Genomic DNA, 24,114 nt, shown 5'->3' on the forward strand with positions numbered 1-24,114 from the left:
TTCTGGAAAACTGTCAAATGTGACCCTTTACAGGTAGCTAGGCGTATGTCACACATCACACAGGATAAAAAATATATATATGTTTTGGGGCAGAAATGCCTTCTGGAACATGTTAACTTTCTTGTGCCTTAATAACAAACTTGTATTCCATCCGTAAATAAGAATACAATTGTTAAATTGCCACAGAAAAAGACGGAATCCTAACTCTAGCCATGATTGGCTGAGAGGATGGATGGGCTGGACATGCTGAGAGATGAGTTTGGATTGGTATTCTTTTAGGGGGTACGATACCTTTTTATGGAAGAAGAATGTTTTTTTATGATTGATTTTATTTGGGGTTTTGTGTTGTTTATATTAATGTGTCTATGGATGTGTAGTTTGAGGTGTATATTGGATCTTGATCTGTATCGTTGCGTTGTGTTATACAGGGCTCATCTGAAAACGAGACCTTGGTCTCAGCTTTGACTCCTTGTCTCCCTGTTATTTTTTTTTGCCAGAGTAGGAGTTTGTATAGTTTTGCTTTTTAAAGTTTTAAAATCACATGCACAAGTATGGTGAAATGCCTTTTGTAACAGTTCTGAAGATTAATAATAAAGGTACACTCACTTGTAAACTGGTATTAAGAGCAGTCCAATAAGCAAGGCTGGAGAGAAGGTTCTTCCCTAGCGTTGGGCTTCTACAAAATGACAAGGTCTTATAGTAATGTATTCTCATAAATCAATACAATTCCAAGCAACTGATGTAGTTAGAGGCAAGGTTTAGCTAACACTAATTAAATCTGACTGGTACGATCTCTTTCCTTTTCAAAACAAAGTAAAACAAATCTGAAAAGCCAGATTTCTAGAATAGACATCCTTAACAGAAATACATACAGTATGTGTACAAAATACTGTATAAAAGACCTATTTGGAGATATAACACTCTTCATGTAAATAAGAATGTGTTCTTAACTGACATACTTGGGTAAATAAAGGTGAAATAAATAAATAACCATATGCTCTATATCATTTTATAAAGGTATCAACCCAATATACAATACCTTGTAATCTTCTGAGACCTCCTTCTCTGGTACTCCATCTCGTCCACTGTCCACACGGCCCCCTTCACGTTCTCCACACGCACAAAACACTTGTGCAGGCTCAGGTTGTGGCGGACTGCATTCTGTGTGTGTTTGACAGGCAATAGGGTCAGAAAAGGCTTCACGTATAGAACTCAAGGGAGGCTTTATTACAGTTATGGCATCCCTATTAGGAAGTCGACACGTCTGACAAAACTGAAAACTGATGACTTCCTAATATGGATGCTGTACACTTTGTTATTTTGAACTTGTAAGTCACAATCAACATTATAACAAAGTCAATACAGTACCTTCCACGTTGCAGCATTGCGTCTGAAGTAGGCAAAGGTCTGTGTAAACCAGCTGTATATCTCATTAAGTGTTAACTGCATGTCCGATGCATCCATTATAGCCTAAAACGATAACCACAAAAAACATGTAGGTTGTAATCCATCAAATGGGGTGAATGCTGATATACCCCTTTTTACGCAGGGATTACAGGGGAAACTACAAGTTAAATCCATGTCTTCTTACCTGTCTTATCAGAGTAGCATAGGTAAAAGGTGGCCTGATATCCGCATTTCTGTACATCTCATGATTTGGGTTCAATTCTATTTTAAAAAATTACAGTGTACAATTGGTTAATTTCATTCACACAGATATTTCAACTAGGTTGGTTAATATTCAGCAAAAATCCTGAGTATTAAATAAGTGTCAAATATGATATTGAAAAGGACATGCAAAGGCTAATATTGAGTTTTTCATAGTACAAGACTGGAGCAACAGTGAAGCAGGGACAAAGCTATGTACATCTATTCAGTATGGACTGTGTTGACATCTGTGCGGGTTGTTACCTGAAGACAGAGAGCAGAGAGAGGGGTGCTTGTCTGAGTGGTGTCTTCGCATTGCCCCCACACTTGTGGGGCAGAGTCCAGCAGGCCCCCGGGGTGAGGATGGGGAGGTGACAGGGGCCGTTGGGGGCATCTGAGGGGACAGTGGTGGCAGGCTCTTAGACATGGTGACACCGGACCCAGAACTCAGCTGCACACAGATGAAGAAGTAGAAACACAGACCAGGGTGGAAAAGGAGAGGAGAGGAAAGAAAAAGACCAGAAGGCGAGGGAGCTTTTTAAATGGGTGTGACCAATGCCATTGGATTTGCTTCTTCATTGGTGTTTCCACTAATATCCTTTGGAGAAGGAAGTCAATCGTCAGTAATTAAAGGGTGAAATTGTATCATAAGTATTGTCATTACAGCGTCATGTTAGCTTGATTAGTTAATAATTAGCTTCTCTATTATCCAAGCTTGTGTCTTAGCCTGCTGTCTTCAAAATGTCTGATCAATGTCTGATGTAAACAGAATTCACAAAAACTAAATGTTACTGTGATGACGTTAATTTAATGTCAGCTTTATTTCAGCTTTATTTTTGCATCGCTGATATTTTAAGCACTCTATGTCATGTTCAGGTTGAAAATATCATGCCTCTAAATATCATTCAGACAATAAAGATCAAATATAGCCGTGAGCAGCAGCAATGAATGGGGTTCACAGGATGACTAAAAGGACGCAAGATCAGTTGGATAACAAAGCAAGCACTCTATCATGTAGGAACTATCTTCCTTTAGGTGCAATCAGTGAAATTATTACCATATTCATCTCTCAGTACCACAAGGAGGATGCAAGGGAAGTTTAGTATAGTGCTGTAGGTTGGTTCTTAGAATGCAGCAGGTAACGAGTGTTAAAGTAGTTCATTATTGAGTTTATATACCAATTCTGGGGTCAATATGATTGGTGGTTTATGTTAAGATTAGTGAAATAATTTCAGCATTAGTGTATTGGTATATTGCGGTCATCTTTGAATTCTGGGACTTTATTTTGTCAATCTGTTTGTAAAGGATTTAAATCTCAGTTTGTACACTCTACATTAGCGTTTCAAAATACTTCAATACATATGTAACACACTGACTGTTGAAGTGGCAAGACTGACGGTTTCAAATTTTTCCTAATAAAATATCCACTTTCACTACGTTCAGACCACATAATAATGTAACCTCCTCCTTATTCCGGTACCCCTGTATATTGTTGCTCCTTAATTATTTGTTATTTTTCTTCTTTATTGTTATTTATTTAGAACATCGCGTCAGTGGATAGCTGGGTGTTCGCAGAGTTTTGCTTGCGCAACAGAGTGGGGCAGCCATTGTCTCTCCCTCTCCTATTGAAAAAGCGACAGTCCCGGTTGATATATTATCGATTATATATTTTAAAAACAACGTGAGTATTGATTATAAAAAAACGTTTGACATGTTTCTGTGGACATTACGGATACTATTTGGCATTTTCGTCTGCGATGTCATGACTGCTCGAGCCTGTGGATTTCTGAACATAACGCGCCAAACACATGGAGGTATTTTGGATATAAATCTTTATGGAACAAAAGGAACATTTATTGTGTAACTGGGAGTCTCGTGAGTGCAAACATGAGAAGATCTTAAAAAATAAGTGATTTAATATATTGCTTTTCTGACTTTCTTGACCAATCTACTTGGCTGCTAGTGTTTGTAATATTTTGTCTACTGAGAGAGATGTTATGGTATAAATGCTTGTTATGCTTTCGCCGAAAAGCTCATTGAAATCTGACACGCCAGGTGGATTAACAACAAGCTAAACTGGGTTTTGCAATACTGCACTTGTGATTTCATGAAAATTATATATTTTTAGTAATTTAATTTGAATTTAGCGCACTGCAATTCAGCGGTTGTTGATGAAAATGATCCCGCTAAAGGGACCCCAATTAAGTGAAGACCGCCCACGTCATCGGTGTGCCACGAAGGTGTCGCTCTCTGACCAAATTTGGTGTCCTATAGGATATACTACACCCGTACTGATATAGTGAAGTCTGGTTACGTTCTAGGATCTCTGAGGAATAAATACGAACATGATTTGACTGGTTGAAACAAAGTTTAGGTTTAGATTTTCACAGATTCCTTTCTTTACAAATTGAACGAGTGGAAATACAAAATCAATCGTGCATGATATATGGACCTTTTTAGGATATGAAAAATGATTTAAAAAAAAATCTAAAACAACACTTCATGTTATCTCTGGGACCCTTTGGATGATAAATCAGAGCAAGATTTCAGAATGTAAGTACACATTTCACCTTCAGCGGTAAATTTATCAAACCTATCACGGTGAAAAAAGTGTTTTGTTGTTAGGAACTCTCCTTAAACAATAGCATGGCATTTCTTTCACAGTACTAGCTACTATAAAGTGGACAGTGCAGTAATTACCCTCTTGAAGCTAGGGGGCACTATTTTCATTTTTGGAAAAATAAGTTTCCCAAAGTAAACGGCCTATTTCTCAGGACCAGATGCTAGAATATGCATATAATTGACAGCTTAGGATAGAAAACACTCTAACATTTCCAAAACTGTAAAAATATTGTCTGTGAGTATAAAAGAACTGATATTGCAGGCGAAAGCCTAAGAAAAATCCAATCAGGAAGTGACTCATGTTTTGAAACCGTTGTGTTTCTATGCATCCCTATTGGCCATTGAAAGGGATATCAACTAGATTCCTTTTTCTACGTATTCCCTAAGGTGTCTACAGCATTTGACGTAGTTTCACGCCTTCATGTTGAAGAATGAGCCTAAAACGACTACATTGCGTAACTGGCCAGCTGAGAGCTCTCAGTGATTCTTGCGTAAAAGACAGAGGTAGCCATTTTTCCTCTCGCTCCTACTGAAAAGCCAATTGTCTCGGTTGATATATTATCGAATAGATATTTGAAAAACACATTGAGGATTGATTATGAAAAACGTTTGCCATGTTTCAGTCGATATTATGGACATAATTTGGATTTTTTTGGGGCGTTGTTGTGACCGCTATTTCTGGTGGATTTCTCAACATAACGTGACCAACAAACGTATTTTGGGTATAAAAATAATATTTTTTTTGCTGTCTCACTGGGAGTCTCGTGAGTGAAAACATCCGAAGCTCATCAAAGGTAAACAATTAATTTGATAGCTTTTTTTTATAGAACAAAAGGACTGGGAGTCTCGTGAGGACTGGGAGTCTCGAGAGACTCACGGGAGTCTCGTGAGTCTCGTGAGTGAAAACATCCGAAGCTCATCAAAGGTAAACGATTAATTTGATTGCTTTTCTGATTTTCGTGACCAAGCTTCCTGCTGCTAGCTGGACATAATGCTATGCTAGGCTATCGATACACTTACACAAACGCTTGTCTTGCTTTGGCTGTAAAGCATAATTTCAAAATCTGAGATGACAGGGTGATTAACAAAAGGCTAAGCTGTGTTTCACTATATTTCACTTGTGATTTCATGAATATGAATATTTTCTAGTAATATTTTTTGACCATGGCGCTATGTAGTTGATGACAATTCTCCCGGATCCGGGATGGGTAGTTCCAAGAGTAACAAGAATTTAAGCTTTCAGCTGATATAAGATACTTATATGTACACTTGTATGACATATTGGCACTCCAATATGTCCCATATGTCCCATAAACATCACAAATATTAGTTTAGTTTGATGAATTCCGTTGTTTCTCTAAAATCTGCGATTGCGACACAAGGTGTTGCATGATTTACAACTATCCCTTAGATGGGATGCCTATCCCTATGAAGTTTTTAAGAAGTGTTCTATAGGCTTCATGCTGTTTAGCCTCTCTGGGATAGGCGGGACAGTCGCGTCCCACTTGGCCAATAGCCAGGGAAAATGCAGAGCGCCAAATTTAAAAAAAATACACCATAAAAATCAAATCAAACTTGTTGTGAATCCAGCCAACATGTCAGATTTTAAAAAGGCATAAGATGCTATTATCTGTGGATAGCACAACATTAAACAGAGAGTAGCATTTTTCAACCCTGCAGGCACAACACAAAACGCAGAAATAAAATATAAATCATGTCTTACCTTTGATGAGCTTCTTTTCTTGGCACTCCAATATGTCCCATTAACATCACAATGGTTGTTTAGTTTGATGAATTCCATCGATATATATCCAAAATGTCAATTTATTTGGCTCGTTTGATCCAGAAAAAAACAGCTTCCAATTTGCGCAACGTCACTACAAAATATCTCAAAAGTTACCTGTAAACTTTGCCAAAACATTTCAAACTACTTTTGTAATACAACTTTGGGTATTTTTAAACGTTAATAATCAATCAAATTGAAGAAGGGACTATCTGTGTTCAATACAGGAAGACAACAAACTGACGTTATTTTTCGAGTCATGCGCCTCTCTCAAAAAGTACACTTCAAATGACACTCATTCAAGATGGCTGTACTTCTTCATTACATGGCATATCTTCAACCAATTTCTAAAGACTGGTGACATCCAGTGGAAGTGGAAGGAACTGAGAACAAGTCCCTTAGAAACCGAGTTTCCCAATGAAACCTCATTGACCTAAAAAAAAAGAAATCTGAATGGTTTGTCCTCTGGGTTTTGCCTGCTACATAAGTTCTGTTATACTCACAGACATGATTCAAACAGTTTTAGAAACTTCAGAGTGTTTTCTACTAATTATTATCTACTAATATTATCTACTGTAATGACCTGACTAGATCATAAAGGAACAATTGTCCAGACAGAGGGTTGAGTTTACAAATTGACGGTTTATTAACCCAATTTTACACAGGCTACTGTTTGGCCGTAGCCCACGCCAAATAAACTAAAGATACCCCACAAGCCAACCATGACCTTCTCTTGTGAAGGCCAGACGTAAGAGAGAGAACAAAGGCTAAACCTGGTCTTAACTTCCAATGCTCCATCCCCCTGCCCAACCCCCCTCCACGCCACTCTGCCAACCGCCAGGATGCCCGGCATCAGAACATTCCAGACATTCCCGTGATTGGCAGATAGCAGGTTGATTGGCATGTCGGACCCCGCGAACACTGGGTACTGGTAAGTATAACACAACCACCTACTAGCCTAACACATAACACACTGTCTGTGTGGGTCGCTACACTAATAATAATATGCATATCCTATATTCTGGGGATGAGTAGCAGGAAGTTGAAATTGGGCACGCTATTTATCCAAAAGTGAAAATGCTGCCCCCTATCCCAAAGAAGTTGATGAGGGAGGGTGATTTTATTTTCTCCTGAGCATGGCATTATTTATATTATAGCATATTGGATGACTGTCATACAAATTCCATTCATCCAGTGTGTAACATCGATAGGTTTAGGCTTCAACATGATACTCTAATTTTCCCTATACCCATCACGAGGTTGCTACAACCGAGCCTATGAATGAAAGTTTACATTGTAGGTGCACACAGATCAAGATACATTTTTTTGGTGACACATGTACAGACAATATTGACTCAATACTACATTGCACACTCTTGCCTGCATCTAGCTGATCTTGTGTGTAATCGTTAGTCCAACAGTTGCAAACAAGAGTGTTTATTGGACAAATGGAAACCTCCGTTTCGTTCCATTTGCATCCGTTTAAGAAATGTTTTTCACCAGAATCAGCGGAATAAATACACCACTGATCATCTGTAAACACAGTTCACTTTCACAGCATAAACGTTGTATTCCTTCTTGCGTCTATGCTCTCTCCCCTTTGTTTGTGGACTTCAATGTACAACACATCAGCTGCATGTGACTAGACAAAAAACCTTTACAAGCCAAACCATATCATAACCGCTACACACAACCTACATACAGTGCATTCAGAAATTATTCAGACCCCTTGACTTTTTCCACATTGTGATAGGTTACAGCCTTATTCTATAATGGATTTTTAAAAATCCCATCCATCTACACACAATGCCCCATAATGAAAGTGGAAACAGTTTTTTTGAAATTTTGAGAAATGTATAGAAAAAATAAATACCTTATTTACATAAGTATTAAGACCCTTTGCTCTGAGACACGAAATTGAGCTCAGGTACATCCTGTTTCCGTTGATCATCCTTGAGATGTTTCTACAACTTGATTGGAGTCCACTTGTGTTAAAGGCACACACCTGTCTATATAAGGTTCCATATCTGACAGTGCATGTCAGAGCAAAAACCAAGCCATGAGGTCAAAGGAATTGCCCGTAGAGCTCTGAGACAGGATTGTGTCAAGGTACAGATCTGGGGAAGGGTACCAAAAATGAGATAACCAAAGGAGATGGGATAACCATCCAGAAGGACAACCATCTCTGCAACACTCCACCAATCAGGCCTTATGGTAGAGTGGAGAGACGGAAGGCACTCCTCAGTAAAAGGCACATGACAGCCTGCTTGGAGTTTGCCAGAAGGCACCTGAAGGACTCTTAGACCATGAGAAACAGGATTCTCTGGTCTGCTGAAACCAAGATTGGACTCTTTGGCTTGACTGCCCAGTGTCATGTCTGGAGGAAACCTGGCACCATTCCTACAGTGAAGCATGGTTGTAGCAGTGTCATGTTTTTCAGCAGCAGGGACTGGAAGTCAGGCTCAAGCAAAATATGAATGGAGCAAAGTAGAGAGATCCTTGATGAAAACCTGCTCCAGAGCGCTCAGGACCTCAGATTCGGGCAAAGGTTCACCTTCCAAGAGGACAATGACCCTAAGCACACAGCCAAGACAATACAGAAGTGGCTTCGGGAAAAGTCTCTGAAAGACCTTGAGAGGCCCAGCCAGAGCCCGGAATTGAGCCTGATCCAACATCTCTGGAGAAACCTGAAAATAGCTGTGCAGTTTGAGAAGAGAGAAGAGTGGGAGAAACTCCCCAAATACAGGTGTGCCAAGCTTGTATCTTCATATCCAAGAGACTCGAGGCTGTAATCGCTGCCGAAGGTGCTTCAACAAAGTACTGAGTAAAGGGTCTGAATACTTATGTAAATGTGATTTTACAGTTTATTATTTGTAATACATTTCCAAACATTTCTAAAACTGTTTTTGTTTGTCATTAAGGGGTATTGTGTGTAGATTGATGAGGTGGTGGGGAACAATTTAATTAATTTTTAGTAAGGCCGTCAAGGGTTCTGAATACTTTCTGAATGCACTGCAGTTGTCACCATTTCAGCTAAATTAACGTCAAAGTAAACCCGCTACAAACATGCATTAACGTTGCAGTGTATACTCAGTAAGCTGTTTTCTGATCCTTATCTGATCCTTTGATTGGGTGGACAACGTGTCAGTTCATGCTGCAAGAGCTCTGATAGTTTGGCAGATATCCTCCAGAAGTTGTCATAATTACTGTGTAATTCTGTGGAAAGGGGTTAGAACCATGAACCTCATAGGTTTTGTACTGAAGTCAATGTACCCAGAGGACGGAAGCTAGGTGTCCTCCAGCTGCACCATGGTGCTACCCTACAGAGTGCTGTTGAGGCTACTGTGATTACACAACAGTGTGTTTTAACCAATGATTGGGTGACATTAATATATTTAGCATAGTTTTATCTAAAAAGTTTAACTTTTTACAATTTTTAAATAAATTCACTGAGGATGGTCCTCCCCTTCCTCCTCTGAGGAACCTTCACTGATGGGCTTACATTTCAAATTTGGTGTCATTTTGTCCTATGGCTCATGAGAAGAAGTATTAGTATATGTGCATCTACTGGTATAGTGTGGACATCATTGAATGCATCAATGTTATTTTCAAAGGAGCACTGTTTTAGTTACCTTATTTTGTATGATATCAATGCCAAACTTAACATCGTTCATCATGTCATTGATTACCATAAAAAGTTTCAAGTTGATAGACCATTATCGATTGGATTAACAAAGGATTTAACGTGACATGTAAAATCAAATTTCCTGATATATCAATAACAGCCATCTCTGAACCAATCCCTTATATTTTTTCAAACTAAGTTAAGAGATCTACCATACCTGTGTTAATTGGACTAATGGATAATGAAAATATTTTTTGCAAATGCTTTCCAAAATGTCCAATATGGAGGAAAATTTATCCTCTCGGACCTTATGGCCAAATTGGTTCAGCATGAGTAAAGACACCTACATACAACGTTTCAAGTCTCTAGGTCAAATGGGGCAGCGGATATGAGGTTTTAAGTGAGACTGCTTATAACTACACCAGCTATAGGCCAATCAATGACATTATTTTTGACCAAGATACTTATGGCCTCTACTTTCGCTGTGAAATCCTAATAAAGAAATGTAATGAAGGACAGTAATCTCAAGAAAAAGCAATACCAATTGAATGTGGGTAACCTATTGAGTCCATTCGAAAACATTCTTGATGGGGTTGGGAGAGGTCAAAAGTCACCTTAGATTTTCATACACACACACACAAGCACCTTTTGCTCAACAATTGCTTACATATCATATCTTTATAATAGCTTCTGTTAGTGTTCTCTAGGCCCACGAACCTGATAAGAGACGTCTGACTCCCCTTATAGGCTGCTGAGAGATTCACAAGGACTACAATGGTTTCCCTCATTCACTCCAGGCCAAAGGGTCAGAACTATTATTGCTTTCATCCCATGCTGCACCTTTTAAAATCAGATATAACCTAACTTATTATAGATCTGGACTCATATCAACTGAGTGTACAAAACATTAGGAACACCTTCCTATTATTGAGTTGCACCCTGTTGTAACTTTAATGTGTTACAGAGATAATGTTTAAGTTAATTATTGAGCTGTATCTAAAGATATTTCTATACAGTTATTTACATATGTAATTGTATTGGTTAGTATTGAATTACGCTTTTGACTGCAAGTTCCAGAATGCCTTGCGACAGGAATGAGAGAGAGAACGCGCCAGTTATGTGCAGGTGCAAAGTTGATTAAGCTGACTTTCTGCTAGCATCTTGTTTGCATTGCTCTGTAGAATCTAAAGTTGTTAATCGTAACGTGAACAAGGATTATTACTAAAAGAAGCTTTCATATCAAACCTGACGTCCCGAGTCAATACTTTGAAGACAGTTTAATCTAAAACACCCACTTTTGCCCTCAGAACATTCTCAATTTTTTGGGGCAAGGACTCTACAAGGTGTCAAAAGCGTTCCGCAAGGCAGCTGGCCCATGTTTACTCCAATGCTTCCCACAGGTGTCAAGTTGTGCTCAGCTTCTATCTCAAGGCCATCAGACTGTTAAACAGAACATCACTACATTGAGTGGCTGCTGCCAACATACTGACTCAAATCTCTAGCCACTTTAAGAATAAAAAATTGGACGTAATAAATGTATCACTAGTCACTTTAAACAATGCCACTTTATATAATGTTTACATACCCTACATTACTCATCTCAAATGTATATACTGTACTCTATACCATCTACTGCATCTTGCCTATGCCGTTCGGCCATCGCTCATCCATATATTTGTACATATTCTTATTCATTCCTTTACACTGTGTATAAGGTAGTTGTTGTGAAATTGTTAGATTACTCGTCAGATATTACTGCATGGTCGGAACAAAAAGCACAAGCATTTTGCTACACTCACATTAACATCTGCTAACCATGTGTATGTGACCAATAACATTTTATTTTATTTTATTTGGGATGCATATTATAGCTAGAGCAATATACCAAAGGACTCCAGAAATATAATTTGCCTGCTCATGCTCATGTGTAGTGTCACCTACACTTACACTTGGATTTCTGATGGAACTTTTATGGTATGGCATTATTTCTAAAGAACCATACTATTTAGAATCTGTTGTTCACAACTCATCATTCTTCAAAGCACGTTATACATGTTGACTGAATAGGTCATTTTCTGTGAGACACTGTAGCGGTGGTCTGTCTGTATACTTACAGGTTTGGAAGGGGACTGTGGTTGCAAAGTTGGCAGTTGTAAGTGGGCCATCATAGCTTGGAGACGCTCCCGTTCTTTAGAGAGCTGATAGAGGAGAGGCGGATCGAGGAGAGAGGAGGAGGAGAGAGTGCAAGAAGAGGAGAGAGAGAGGGGGGGGGGGAAGAGAGAGAGGTACCAAGGGATGGAGGGAGCAAGAAGAGGTGAAGAAACCCCAAAGTAGTTTGAGCTGAGGTACGCCGTCACCACAGTCTCTCTCTCTCTCACACACACACACACACACACACACACACACACACACACACACACACACACACACACACACACACACACACACACACACACACACACACACACACACACACACACTACCTACCTACCTGGAGGTCTAACTGCTGCACCACCTGCATCTGGACTCTGCACTGGGCTGTGCTCCTTTTATCCAGCATGTGCTCAATACTTAGGTGCCTGTGAACGCTCACATGAGTTACTGGGGTGATACACACACGCAGAAACTGCTTTATACACTATACATACACTCTCCATAGGAAAACTTACTTGATAAACTGGCTGACGTTTTCACAAACAGTCTCACAGCCCGGCCAAATACACACACCATATCCATAGAGGAAGTGTGTGATTGTTTGATCCACATCCAGCAAGCTGTAGGTAGAGGAGGGGGGTTTAAGGGTTACACATACAGAAGAGCATCACCATCATATAAAAAAAAATACAGGAAAAAAAATGTTATTTTACTGTCTGAGGAACAAAGAGAAAGGGGTTAAAATAAAAATGAAAATCACCTTGCTTTTGATTTTGAACAAGCTGCTACAGTGCTTTACTATAAACTTTACTACAGATTTTGCTGATAAAAAAAACCTAAAGCAAAACAACAAACAAACAAAATAAGTTGTCCCAGTGGGACTCTTACTAAAATTGGGAACAAACGACTTGGGGAAGTGAAGCTGTCTGTGGCTAACAGTTTAATTGATGTTTAAAAACAGACTGTTTTACATTTATTTTTTCTGTAGGCTGCACAGAGAAAGTGGTACTACTTTACCCTAAGGCAGGGGTGTCAAAATCAATCAGCTCAAGGGCCAAATTGAAAAAATACAACGAATATGTTTGCCAGACATGTATTAATTTTGTATTATTGCATACAACTGCTACCCAAACTGGTCATTGTTTAATTAAAAAAAATATGGCCCTTTATAATGTCCACTTATGTATATAGGTGTCACAACTTTCACCAAAGTCAGTCCCTCTCCTTGTTCGGGTGGCGTTCGGTGGTCGACATCACCAGCTTTCTAGCTATCGCCGATCCACTTTTCATTTTCCATTTGTTTTGTCTTTGTTATCTAAACACCTGGTTTCTATTCCCCAATTACATTTTCATTATTTAACCCTCTGTTTCCCCCATGTTTGTGTGCGTGTTTGTATATAATGTTCAGGTGGTTACTTGTTGGCTGGTATTGTTTGCCGGGTTCGTTATCACGCCCGTTATTTACGAGTGACCGGTATTTTCACACACCTTAAGTATTTGTTTTATACTGGTGCTATTCGTAGAATAAATTACCTTGTACACTCATCTCTGCTCTCCTGCACCTGATTCCATGCACCATTACAGAGCTGGGAGGTGCTGCAAATAGGGCGACCGGAGGAGGGGCCGATCCATGCACCATCTGTGGCCGCAGAGGGCACATTGCCGGTCGGTGCTGTGGGGAGGTTCCTCTAGGAGTCGAGGCAGCAGGCAGGGCACTCTCGTGTCACCCCAGGTGAGTCGGCACCAGGCTCACCCAGAGCCCCCTGTTGCTCACATGTTTTTGTTTATTAATTTTCCTGAGTTTTCCCCACATTCCCAGCGCTCGTAGATTCAGACGTAGCTGGGAATTTTATTGACAGATCATTTGCCCATAGTTTAGGGATCCCCGTTGTTCCTATGGATATGCCTTTCCCTGTGCACGCCCTAGATAGTCGACCGTTAGGGTCAGGGTAATTTGGGAGGCCACCGCTCCACTGGGCATGGTTACGCAGCAGGGTCACAAGGAGAGAATCAGTCTCTTCCTTATTGATTCTCCTGCGTTTCCCGTGGTGCTGGGCCTACCCTGGTTGGCCTGTCATGACCCCACTATTTCGTGGCAACAGAGGGCTCTCACAGGTGGTCACGAAAGTGCTGGGGGAGGTGTTTAGGGGTTTCCGTTGGTGCTACTATGGTGGAAAGTCCAGACCAGGTCTCCACAGTGCGCATCCCTCTGAATACGCCGATTTGGCTCTCGACCTTCTGTAAAAAGAAGGCGACTCAATTACCAACCCATCGACGGGGGGATTGTGCAATAAATCTCCTGGTAGACGCAGATCTTCCCAGGTGTCATGTGTATCCCCTGTCGCAAGAGGAGACGGCGGCTATGGAATCCGTGGAGCAGGGGTACATTCGGCCCTCCACTTCACCTGCCTCCTCTAGATTATTTTTTGTTAAAATGAAGGATGGAGGTCTGCGTCTGTGTTTTGACTATCGAGGCATCAACCAAATCACTGTGAGGTACAGTTACCCGCTGCCTCTCATCGCCAGTGCGATCGAGTCAATGTACGGGATGTGCTTCTTCACAAAATTGGTGCGTATCCGGGAGGGGGACGAGTGTAAGACGGGATTTAGTACCACCTCAGGGCACTATGAATACCTCGTCATGCCGTACGGGTTGATGAATGCTCCATCAGTCTTCCAGGCCTTTGTAGAGGAGATTTTCCGGGACCTGCACGTGCAGGGTGTAGTGGTGTATATCGACAACATTCTGATATACTCCGCTACACGTGCCGAGCACGTGTCCCTGGTGCTCAAGGTGCTTGGTCGATGCTTTACTTGTTGGCTGGTATTGTTTGCCAGGTTCATTATTACGCCCGTTATTTACGAGTGACCGGTATTTTCACGCACCTTTATAGTATTTGTTTTATACTGGGACTTTTCGTAGAATAAATCACCTTGTACACTCATCTCTGCTCTCCTGCGCCTGATTCCATTCACCACCAGTTACCCACAGCCTGACAATAGGATGATCATGAAAACTAAATAGTCTAAAAGAAATGTGAGATAATGTCTAGATGCTTTTTATAGTGGAGATCAAGTTTATTAAGTGAGACAGTGGATTGCACTGTCAGATGTAACATAGTAAATAGGCATTTTTAACGTCATAGATTTAGCCTTTGGTTTCTTGTGGAATAGACATCGGCTGCAATGTGATTTTAACCAATCATTATTCAGTATTAGACCCACCTGTTGTATGAATAAATTTTAACATATTACAATTTTAACATATTTTAATAAAAGAATATCAATACTATTTGTCCAGCCTTTGCTGCTATACTTGCATAAAGTGCTGCGACCCTAATCAAAAAGTATTTAACTCCAAATAACAAATGTTGCTAGGTTGGTGTAACATTAAGAAAAAAAATTGCACTGCATTGATCACTGGTGTGGTTGACTGCAGCATTTCTGTATGGTGCACTCAAAATGTCTTGTCATTGACTAGCCAGCCTAGGTTACTGCTCAAATGTTGCTGTAATAGGCCTAGATATTTTTTCGTTGCATGGTGTTTTGTTGCAGGTTTAGTTTTTGGTTATTCATTGTCATGCTTTAAAAACCAAAGCCGGAGTGCAACATTTTAGTAGCCTAGCTAGGACTGTGGCATGTGGACTGCACTACTGCTCGATGTAAACAGGACACGTGAATGCAGCACAATTGATGTTGAATTCACAGATGTGAGCACATCAGGCTGTAATGTCATAAAGTAAATGACTCAACTGTTGACTCATTTATACTCACTTGGGTGTCCTATTTTCCTTTAGTAGTATAGTAATTTAGTCCTTTACTGTTAGTCCTTTACTGTATCTTCTAACTTTTTGACAACCAAGATTATATTTGCTGTAGGCTACTGTTGGAATCGAAATTTGGCATGGACACTTACCCTACAACACCTTTAAACTTCGGTCTGGTAGAAGATTTCGTCAGTGCCATTAGTGATGATATGACACAGTGCACTGGATAGCTGGCATGTGTGTGTGGCAATGCACTGCCATTTGGCGTGCAGCACATCGGCAGTGCTTGCTGTGATTTTTGAGGAGACTATTGCTGGCTATATGGTAAATGGCCATAATTAATTGACAACCCATATAATTGCGCAGGCCGGAGAGAAATGTGTTATGGGCCGGATTTGGCCGGCTGGGCTATGCTTGACACATGTGCCCTAAGGATTCTAATTCATATACCTTTATTGTAAAGTGTTATGGAGAAGGCTTTACCCTTCTCTTGGGCTGGAACTAAGAGATTGGCCGTTGGTAGGGAAGTTGTGGGTGTTTGACATTGATGCTTTGGCTGTGGTTACGGGTTCAGTAGGGGACAGAGTGATGATACGGTCTGGACAGCTATCCTTTGTGCTTTTATCTTCGATTGTGCTGTTGGTTAGCTCCTTCCATATCTGCTGGAGCTCAATAGTACTCAAGCCAGCTGAAACACATAGACATACATGTACAATATTACCTTGCAACACTGGGGTTAAAGGTTATAGCTTCAGGGAGAGAGTATGTGTAGGTAGGGGTATAGCTTTACTTGAGTCTTTCTGAGCCGTGAAAGTAAGGTCAGATATAAGAGTATGCTTGATGAGAATATTTTGGGTCGCCTGATTTGAAAATGGGGCCGCGAAAGAAACTCTGGAAAAAATGTAAATGGACTGCTTGGTTCATTAAACTCGGGTACTGTGAGTAACCTCCGATATCCACTAAATGACAAATGTGGCTCTAACTTTTGATCGGTTGGAGCTATACACTAGTATGACCCCTTTCCTGAAAGCTAGGACTCTCGGGAATATATGCTGTTTCCCTCTATAATGCTAGAACAGAGTGGACAGCACCAAATCAGATTGGGGGAAAGAAAACATCATAATTGAAAACAATGATTGTGTTCATTTCTACACAGAAGTTCATACACAAATGCCGGATGATATTCTGAGGTAATGATTTTTTACTTTGACTACATCAAAAACGCATGCATTACACATCTATAAGATTTTCATGAACATCTAATAACAGGTCCGAAACGCATTATTATAGGTTAATGAAATATATCCATAGCATAGTGCATTCATGTCATGCTATGAAAGACCTCATATTTAGGCTTCCTAATAGCTGCATTATTTCAATGATAGTGTAGTGTCATCATAATTGCTGTTCTCAAATGTGTGTTTCTACCATACCAGTCCCTTAATTTGTCCCGTTTTAAATAACTGTCACAATGTGCAAATGCACAATGGAGATAGTGAAAAAACATCACTAACTAAATGCCTCATGAGTTGTATTACATTTTGTAATGTTTATTGACAGAGTTAAAACAAGTGTTGACATTGTGCCAGGGGCTTAGCTAGCTGTAAGAAAATAAAACCCCAAAATGTCAATAGTAGTTAGGAGTCTTTGGTGAAGTCCTCAACACTACCTATGTTACATCTGGAAAATTGTAAGGAAAAGTTAATATTGTATTAACATTCTGTGTTGTGTCCATATTTTTTTTGATATGTGAGTAATGTTTATAAATGCTTTATGAATGGGAAAATAGATTTTACTTTAGACTAGTATGACCAACTAATTTGTGATGAGGAGGAGGGCTGGTAATGACTTAGAAAAGAGTTTTGATATGATCCTTAACTTTGCGATTTGATCTGTAAAGTTTGTCCTGAAGATGTAACCTTGTGCAGATCTTCATCCACAATTGACTTCGGGGAGTAGTAGTAGTGGTAAAATGGCCGGTGGGGGAAATGGGGCTGGTATCAACATAATTTTAAAAAACACACTTTTGAGAACAGCCATAATGATGACACTACATGTATCAAGATACCTAAATATGAGCTCTTGCATAGCATGACATGAATACGCAATAGATATGCTTTGTAAATATTTCATGAACCTTTAATAATGCAGTTGGGATCTGTTATAGCACGTTAATGAAATGCTTATAGATATGTATTGAATGCGTTATGGCTATGAGGTCAAAGTAAAACGTTACCCTTCAAACCATACTTTCTTCTGATTGAAAGTACTGTCAGACTGATTTGTTATAGACTCTCATAGCCCCAAATAAAAAGGTATACGTTGGCTGTTGATTTCATCAACATTTTTTGTTGTGGTCTCAATTTTTTCTTAAATATCAACATATGGTCATGGACCAAAAAAGTTTGGGGAACCCCTGCACTAAGTAAACTTGGAGTTAGCTAGAGTAGAGAGGATTTACCTGGAAACAAGGTGTGGGAGGCCACGCCTGGTCTTTGCACTTTGAACAGCTCCTGCTGGAGGATCTGCTGGAACACTAGCTGCTGCCTAGAGAGCTGAGTGAGAGAGTGAGTGAGACATGCTAAGGGTTCAGCGTCTATGTTTACAGTGCTCATATTCACACATCCATAGAAGTTGTGTCACTTGGAGTTTGAAGCAGGTGCTGTAGTCCGAGTGACTCTGAACTCATATATAGACACCACATCTTGGCTACATTGTCCATCAGCATAGAAACACACAAAATAACTATAACATTTTACTTGGATAGATTATGCGAGACAAGTTCCAAGTACTGCAACACCTACCTACTTGTAGGTTACCTCTCAACAATGCCACAACAATAAGAAATAATAAAATATAAGAATACGAACATAAAGTAAATGGCTTAGTAGAATCGAATAAACATTTTCGCATAAGTATAATACAGGAAGGCACCATTTATAGTCCAATATTTACATGTGTATTGGAGAAAGGGGGAATAGGGGGCAGTGCATAAACTGAGCATTATAATAAGACTCTGTTAGCAGCAGTTGTGATGTGTGTGCAGCATCAATGTATATGTATGAATGAGTGCATGTGTGCTAATGTGTGGAGCATCAGAGCATGATGGTTTGTATATAGGAACTTTCTCAAAGCCTCTTATCAGACCTTATGCTTTGATACCATCTGCCCCACGGTAAAGGAGAGAACAGCTCATGGCAGTGGTGTGTGGGATCCTTGATGATGCTGCGTTCACTCCCTCGTCATTGTTGGTTATCAGGCCTACAAGCATGGTGTCGTGCAAAGCCTCGCAGTCGTGGGTGAACAGGGAGTACAACAGAGGACTGTGTTAAGAGTCAGTGTGGAGGAAGTGCCAATCCTCATAGCCTGTGGTCTGCCCTTCAGGAGGTCCAGGATCCAGTTGCAGAGGGTGATGTCCAGACCCAGGGCTCTAAGCTTGGTGATGAGCGTATTATTTTTTATTTTTTTTACCAGGCAAGTCAGTTAAGAACAAATTCTTATTTTCAATGACAGCCTAGGAACAGTGGGTTAACTGCCTTGTTCCAATGCTCTAACCACTAGGCTACCTGCCGCCCCGAGCTTGGAGGAAACAATAGTGTTGAATGCCGAACAGCATGCTCATATACAGTAGTTGTTCCTCTTGTCAATAGCGAATTAATAGAGATGGAAATGGCATCTTCCATGGATCTGTTGGTGCGGTAGGCAAATTAGACTGGGTCCAGTGTGCCTGGCATCCTGGCCTTGATGTTGGCCATGACCAACCTCTCGAAGCACTTCATGATGACCGAGGTGAGCGAGGTGGGGCGATAGTCACTTGGGCATGTCATTTTTTTTCTTGGGCACTGGGATGATGGTAGTTTCCTTAAAGCAGGTGGGGACTACAGCCTGGGACATGGACATTACATTATAATATCATATAGTATAGCAGGGGTGCTCAATTGGGGGTCTGCGGAGGTACTGCAGGGGGTCCGAGAAAATATATATATATTATAAAAAGTGGATTTATTTTATTGCAATGTTTTTATGAATATCACTAGCAACAACAGAAAAATATATTTTTATTACTTACCTACAGTATAAAAGAGGGGAATATCATATTTCTAATGACATCAACTTTATTTCTCAACTCTGAATATTGAGCAAATTACACTTATCCCAGTGAGATAATTGCACTCACTGGGGTATCTGAATTAGGCTTTCAAAAAGCACCTGAAGTGATGCTGCCTGGCTACTGGAAAGCTTTCTTTTTATTTTACCAGGAAAGTCAGTTAAGAACAAATTCTTATTTTCAATGACGGCCTAGGAACAGTGGGTTAACTGCCTGTTCAGAGGCAGAACAACAGATTTGTAACTTGTCAGCTCGGGGGTTTGAACTTGCAACCTTCCGGTTACTAGTCCAATGCTCTAACCACGAGGCTACCCTGCCGCCTTGACTTGAGTTTATTTCTGAAATGTTAAATGTATTTTTTTAACAAGAAATAGCATTACTCATGGGTACCTTCATGTGTGTGTAAAATATGTGCTCAGATTAAAAATAAATAAATACAATACATACAATCATTTACTCTATATTTGACTGTGATATGTGGTTGTCCCACCTAGCTATTTTAAGATTAATGCACTAATGCACTAAGTAACACTGGATAAGAGCATCTGCTAAATTACTAAAATGTCAAATATACATGTTTTATGTACATATCTCATTTCTGTATTGATTGATTAAAAAAACATGTTGCCATCACAAATGTATTATTTGTACAGTTCTTTATTTAGGTATTTTATTTAACTAGGAAAGTCAGTTAAAAACAAATTTTTATTTAAACTGATGACCTACACCGGCCAATTGTGCGCTGCCCTATCGGCCTCCCAAGTGACGCCTCTAACACTGAGATGCAGTGCCTTAGACCGCTGCACCACTCGGGAGCCCAACTACATATACAAATGTAGTTATTTGATACATTTGACTGTGTAAAACCCAGCAGAACTATGTATTTCTTTGAGAGTGAGGCAGATATATATAGTGTTTTGCTAAAAACATTTGTCTCTCTGAAATTTAACCATCAAGTGATAGATTTCAAACAAATATATCTTTCATTGAACAGCCCCATGCCATGATTTGATACTTAAAAAACACACCAATCTCTTTCATAAGTTATTTAAACAAATAAAGGCTTTTTTACCAATATTTCCGAAAATTGATATACACTGAGTATACAAAACATTAGGAATACCTTCCTAATATTGAGCTGTACCCCCGTTTGCCCTCAGAACAGCCTCCATTCATCGGGGCATGGATTCTACAAGGTGTCAAAAGTGTTCCACTGGGATGCTGGCCCATGTTGACTCCAATGCTTCCCACTGTTGTGTCAAGTTGGCTGGATATCCTTTGGGTGGTGGACCATTCTTGATAGACACAGGGAAACTGAGTGTCGCAAAACCCAGCAGTGTTGCAGTTCTTGACACAAACCAGTGTGCCTATCACCTACCATACCATGTTCAAATGCACTTAAATCTTTAGTATTGCCCATTCACCCTCTGAATGGCAAACATAATCCATGTCTCAATTGTCTCAAGGCTTAAAAATCCTTCTTTATTAACCTGTCTCCTCCCCGTCATATACATTGACTAACTTTCACCTGGATTCACCTGGTTAGTCTATGTCATGGAAGGAGCAGGGGTTCATAATGTTTTGTGCACTCAGTGTATAGCGTTTTGGCAAAAACTCTTCAGTTGGACATACACATTGCTAACCAGGGTAGTTACAAACAGCATAGGAATGAAATCCTCAAGTAGAGGCCAGAGGGCACACACTTAGTGTGTTGTGAAATCTGTTATGAATGTATTGTAATGTTTTTAAAATTGTATAAGTAAATGCCTTAATTTTGCCGGACTCCAGGAAGCCTAGCTGCCTATAATAAATACAAATAAAAATACTAACCTTGCTTAACAAGCTAAACAGCTGCTATTAGTGAAGATGTGTTTGGGCTGATATTATAATATTCGTTTAGGAGACAGGTGGATTCAACTTTATAATCAAGTAGATATAGTTTACCCAATTTCAGTTTTTCAAGTGGGTGAAGTTGGTATTCATTTTACAAGCAGAGTGGCACAGTTGGGAGGAGAAGCTTCATTTCCAAAAGTTGTAAGCGGTCCAAACCATTGGTTTATGAGACAGGAGTGTCTAATTAGCAAATTTTCAAAGATGCATTACAAGCTCAACTTTTTTCAACAAAAATGACAATTATGACAATTGTGGGCATTTGCATGACAATTAATCGTTACCCCAAATTACATAATCGTCACAGCCCGAGTTACCTTTCTAGCAACAGGCTGTTAGACTTTACACTTCTTCCAATTATAGTGTGGGGAGGTCAAAATAATGAAAACCAAATATATTCAGTTTAAAATGTTGATTACTTGTCTTTGCCATTACCATTCACCGGACAATAAGACAAGACCTTTGAAAAAAACACATGATGGGGGTCCCTGGGTCGCCAAATTGCCTGGGCGTTGGTCCCTGGGCAAGAAAAGGTTTGAAAACCTTTGTAGTATAATATAGTATAGTATAGTAATTTGGATTGGATCGTGCTGTACCTGCTGGAGCAGGATAGCGTGCTGCTGTTGCTGGAGCAGAGCCTGGAGCTGACCCGGGGACAGAAGCTGCTGCATCTGCTGAGGACTCATCATAGTCATTGAGACCTGTGTGAAGAAGAAGCGGCGGATCAGACAATGAGGAGACAGGATGTTCTGGTGCTTACCTCTCTTAGAGGCTTTTATTTACAATATTAACAGGTGCTGGACTAATTGGCCCATAAACTTCGTACTGCCTCGACTGCTCTCCCTCAGGCAAAATCAACTTAGCACCTAGTACTCTTTCTAGGAACTCCCTTCCTTCAAGTAGGAATGTTCCACTATGACAGCCTTATAACACAGTTCTACCATAAATATGTAATTTCTCATGGACATATAACATCCTAAACAACAGTTTTACATAAACAAAGACTTCAATAACTTGTGCCATAACTTCTTTAAGTCACACAATACACATTCATGAAGTAATTCACCTCAGGATAATTAATCACTTTGGCTAATCCCGTCAAACAATACATGCTCCTTGATGACTCAGACTAATTTGCGCCATGCGTTCCATGACCCCTGTCTTACACACAGGTGAGGAGAGAGAGCGTATTCAGTGTAAAAGTGTTGCATAGGAAATTACACCCTATTCCAGGCAAATTAAAAACTGGACCTCAAAGCCAGTTCCACGGCAAATATGTTTTCTTCCCCACTAATAAAGGACTGATTTAGACCTGGGACAGCAGGTCAGTGCAATTAATTATCAGGTAGAACACAAAACCAGCAGCACTTCCTGGCTCGGACTAATTTGCAGCACCTACAAATGCCCTATTTCCTATATCAGGGGTCTCTAACCCTTTTCCTGGAGAGCTACCCACCTGTATGTTTTCTCTCCAACCCCAGTTGTAAGTTACCTGATTCAGCTTATCAACCAGATAATTATTAGAATCATGTCTGCTAGATTAGGGTTGGAGCGAAAACCTACAGGACTAGCTTTCCAGTAACAAGGTTGCCCTATATATTGCACTACCTTGACTAGAATTGAAAACATAGTACCATGCTCTTGTGGACTTTCCACATGCATATATTCATTATATTGTCCACTCATTTTGACAGAAAATACCACCTTTCCCTGTATAATGCACTACTTTACACTCAAAATGCATATGATGGCGCCGGAGGAGAAGGCTGTTGTTTACGGGTTCCTAATAAATTGTGCTATTATGTGTATTCTATGTTTTTTCGCATTATTTGTAACTTATTTGATACATATTGTTTCTGCCACCATCCCTTATGACTGGAAAGAGCTTCTTGATATCAGGACAGCGATTGCTTACCTTGTACTGGACAAAGACTTTTTCTTTAATGAGTCGGACGCAAAGTATTTACTTCAGACACCAGACAAGGACCAAATCCCATTCATTTGCATGAAGAAGAGACGGAGATAGCTCGAGGTGCCATGTAAGGATCCGACGGCGAGTGAGTAATCCCCCTGTACCATCAGTCCTATTAGCCAACGTGCAATCATTGGATAACAAAATGGTTGAGCTCCGATCAAGACAATCTTACCTATGGGACATTAAAAACTGTAATATCTTATGTTTCACCAAGCCGTGGCTGAATGATAACATACAGCTGGCTGGGTTTTCAGTGCATCGGCAAGCTAGAACAGCTGCCTCCGTTAAGACTAGGGGTGGTGGTCTGTGTCTATTTGTAAATAACAGCTGGTGCACAAAATTGAATATTAAGGAAGTCTCAATGTTTCTTATCTCATGAAAAGTGGTACTCCACACTATTTATCAAGAGAGTTTTCACCTATATCTTTCGTAGCTGACTATTTACCACCTCAAACTGATGCTGGCACTAAGACAGCTCTCAATGAGCTGTATAAGCAAACAAGAGAATGCTCATCCAGAGGCGGCGTTCATAGTGGCCAGGGA

At 40.0% G+C, this 24,114-nt stretch overlaps 1 protein-coding gene across 1 annotated transcript; it reads right to left on the minus strand.

Moving 5' to 3' along the window:
• Nucleotides 1–206: 206 nt before the first annotated feature.
• LOC135508865 (forkhead box protein P2-like) lies at nt 207–22,291 on the minus strand. Its single transcript, XM_064929067.1, has 12 exons — nt 22,193–22,291; nt 18,060–18,153; nt 16,082–16,286; nt 12,347–12,451; nt 12,169–12,256; nt 11,792–11,875; nt 1,912–2,098; nt 1,592–1,668; nt 1,369–1,470; nt 1,040–1,161; nt 607–676; nt 207–272 (listed from the first exon to the last, which is right to left on the minus strand). Exons 1-12 carry the CDS (start codon nt 22,289–22,291, stop codon nt 207–209), a joined length of 1,299 nt encoding a protein of 432 aa, XP_064785139.1.
• Between the last annotated feature and the right edge of the window lie 1,823 nt (nt 22,292–24,114).

This window comes from Oncorhynchus masou, chromosome 22 (assembly GCF_036934945.1).
Source record: "Oncorhynchus masou masou isolate Uvic2021 chromosome 22, UVic_Omas_1.1, whole genome shotgun sequence".
Lineage (NCBI taxonomy): Eukaryota > Metazoa > Chordata > Actinopteri > Salmoniformes > Salmonidae > Oncorhynchus > Oncorhynchus masou.

Bases quoted from the DNA above. Each gene is read 5' to 3' on its own strand.
- LOC135508865 (XM_064929067.1), bottom strand. From the start codon at position 22,291: ATGACTATGATGAGTCCTCAGCAGATGCAGCAGCTTCTGTCCCCGGGT. The intron at 16,287-18,059 runs GTAAATCCTCTC...TATGTGTTTCAG, and splicing joins CTCCCACACCTTGTTTCCAG to CTGGCTTGAGTACTATTGAG. The intron at 11,876-12,168 runs GTAGGTAGGTAG...CTCCTCTATCAG, and splicing joins TGCAGCAGTTAGACCTCCAG to CTCTCTAAAGAACGGGAGCG.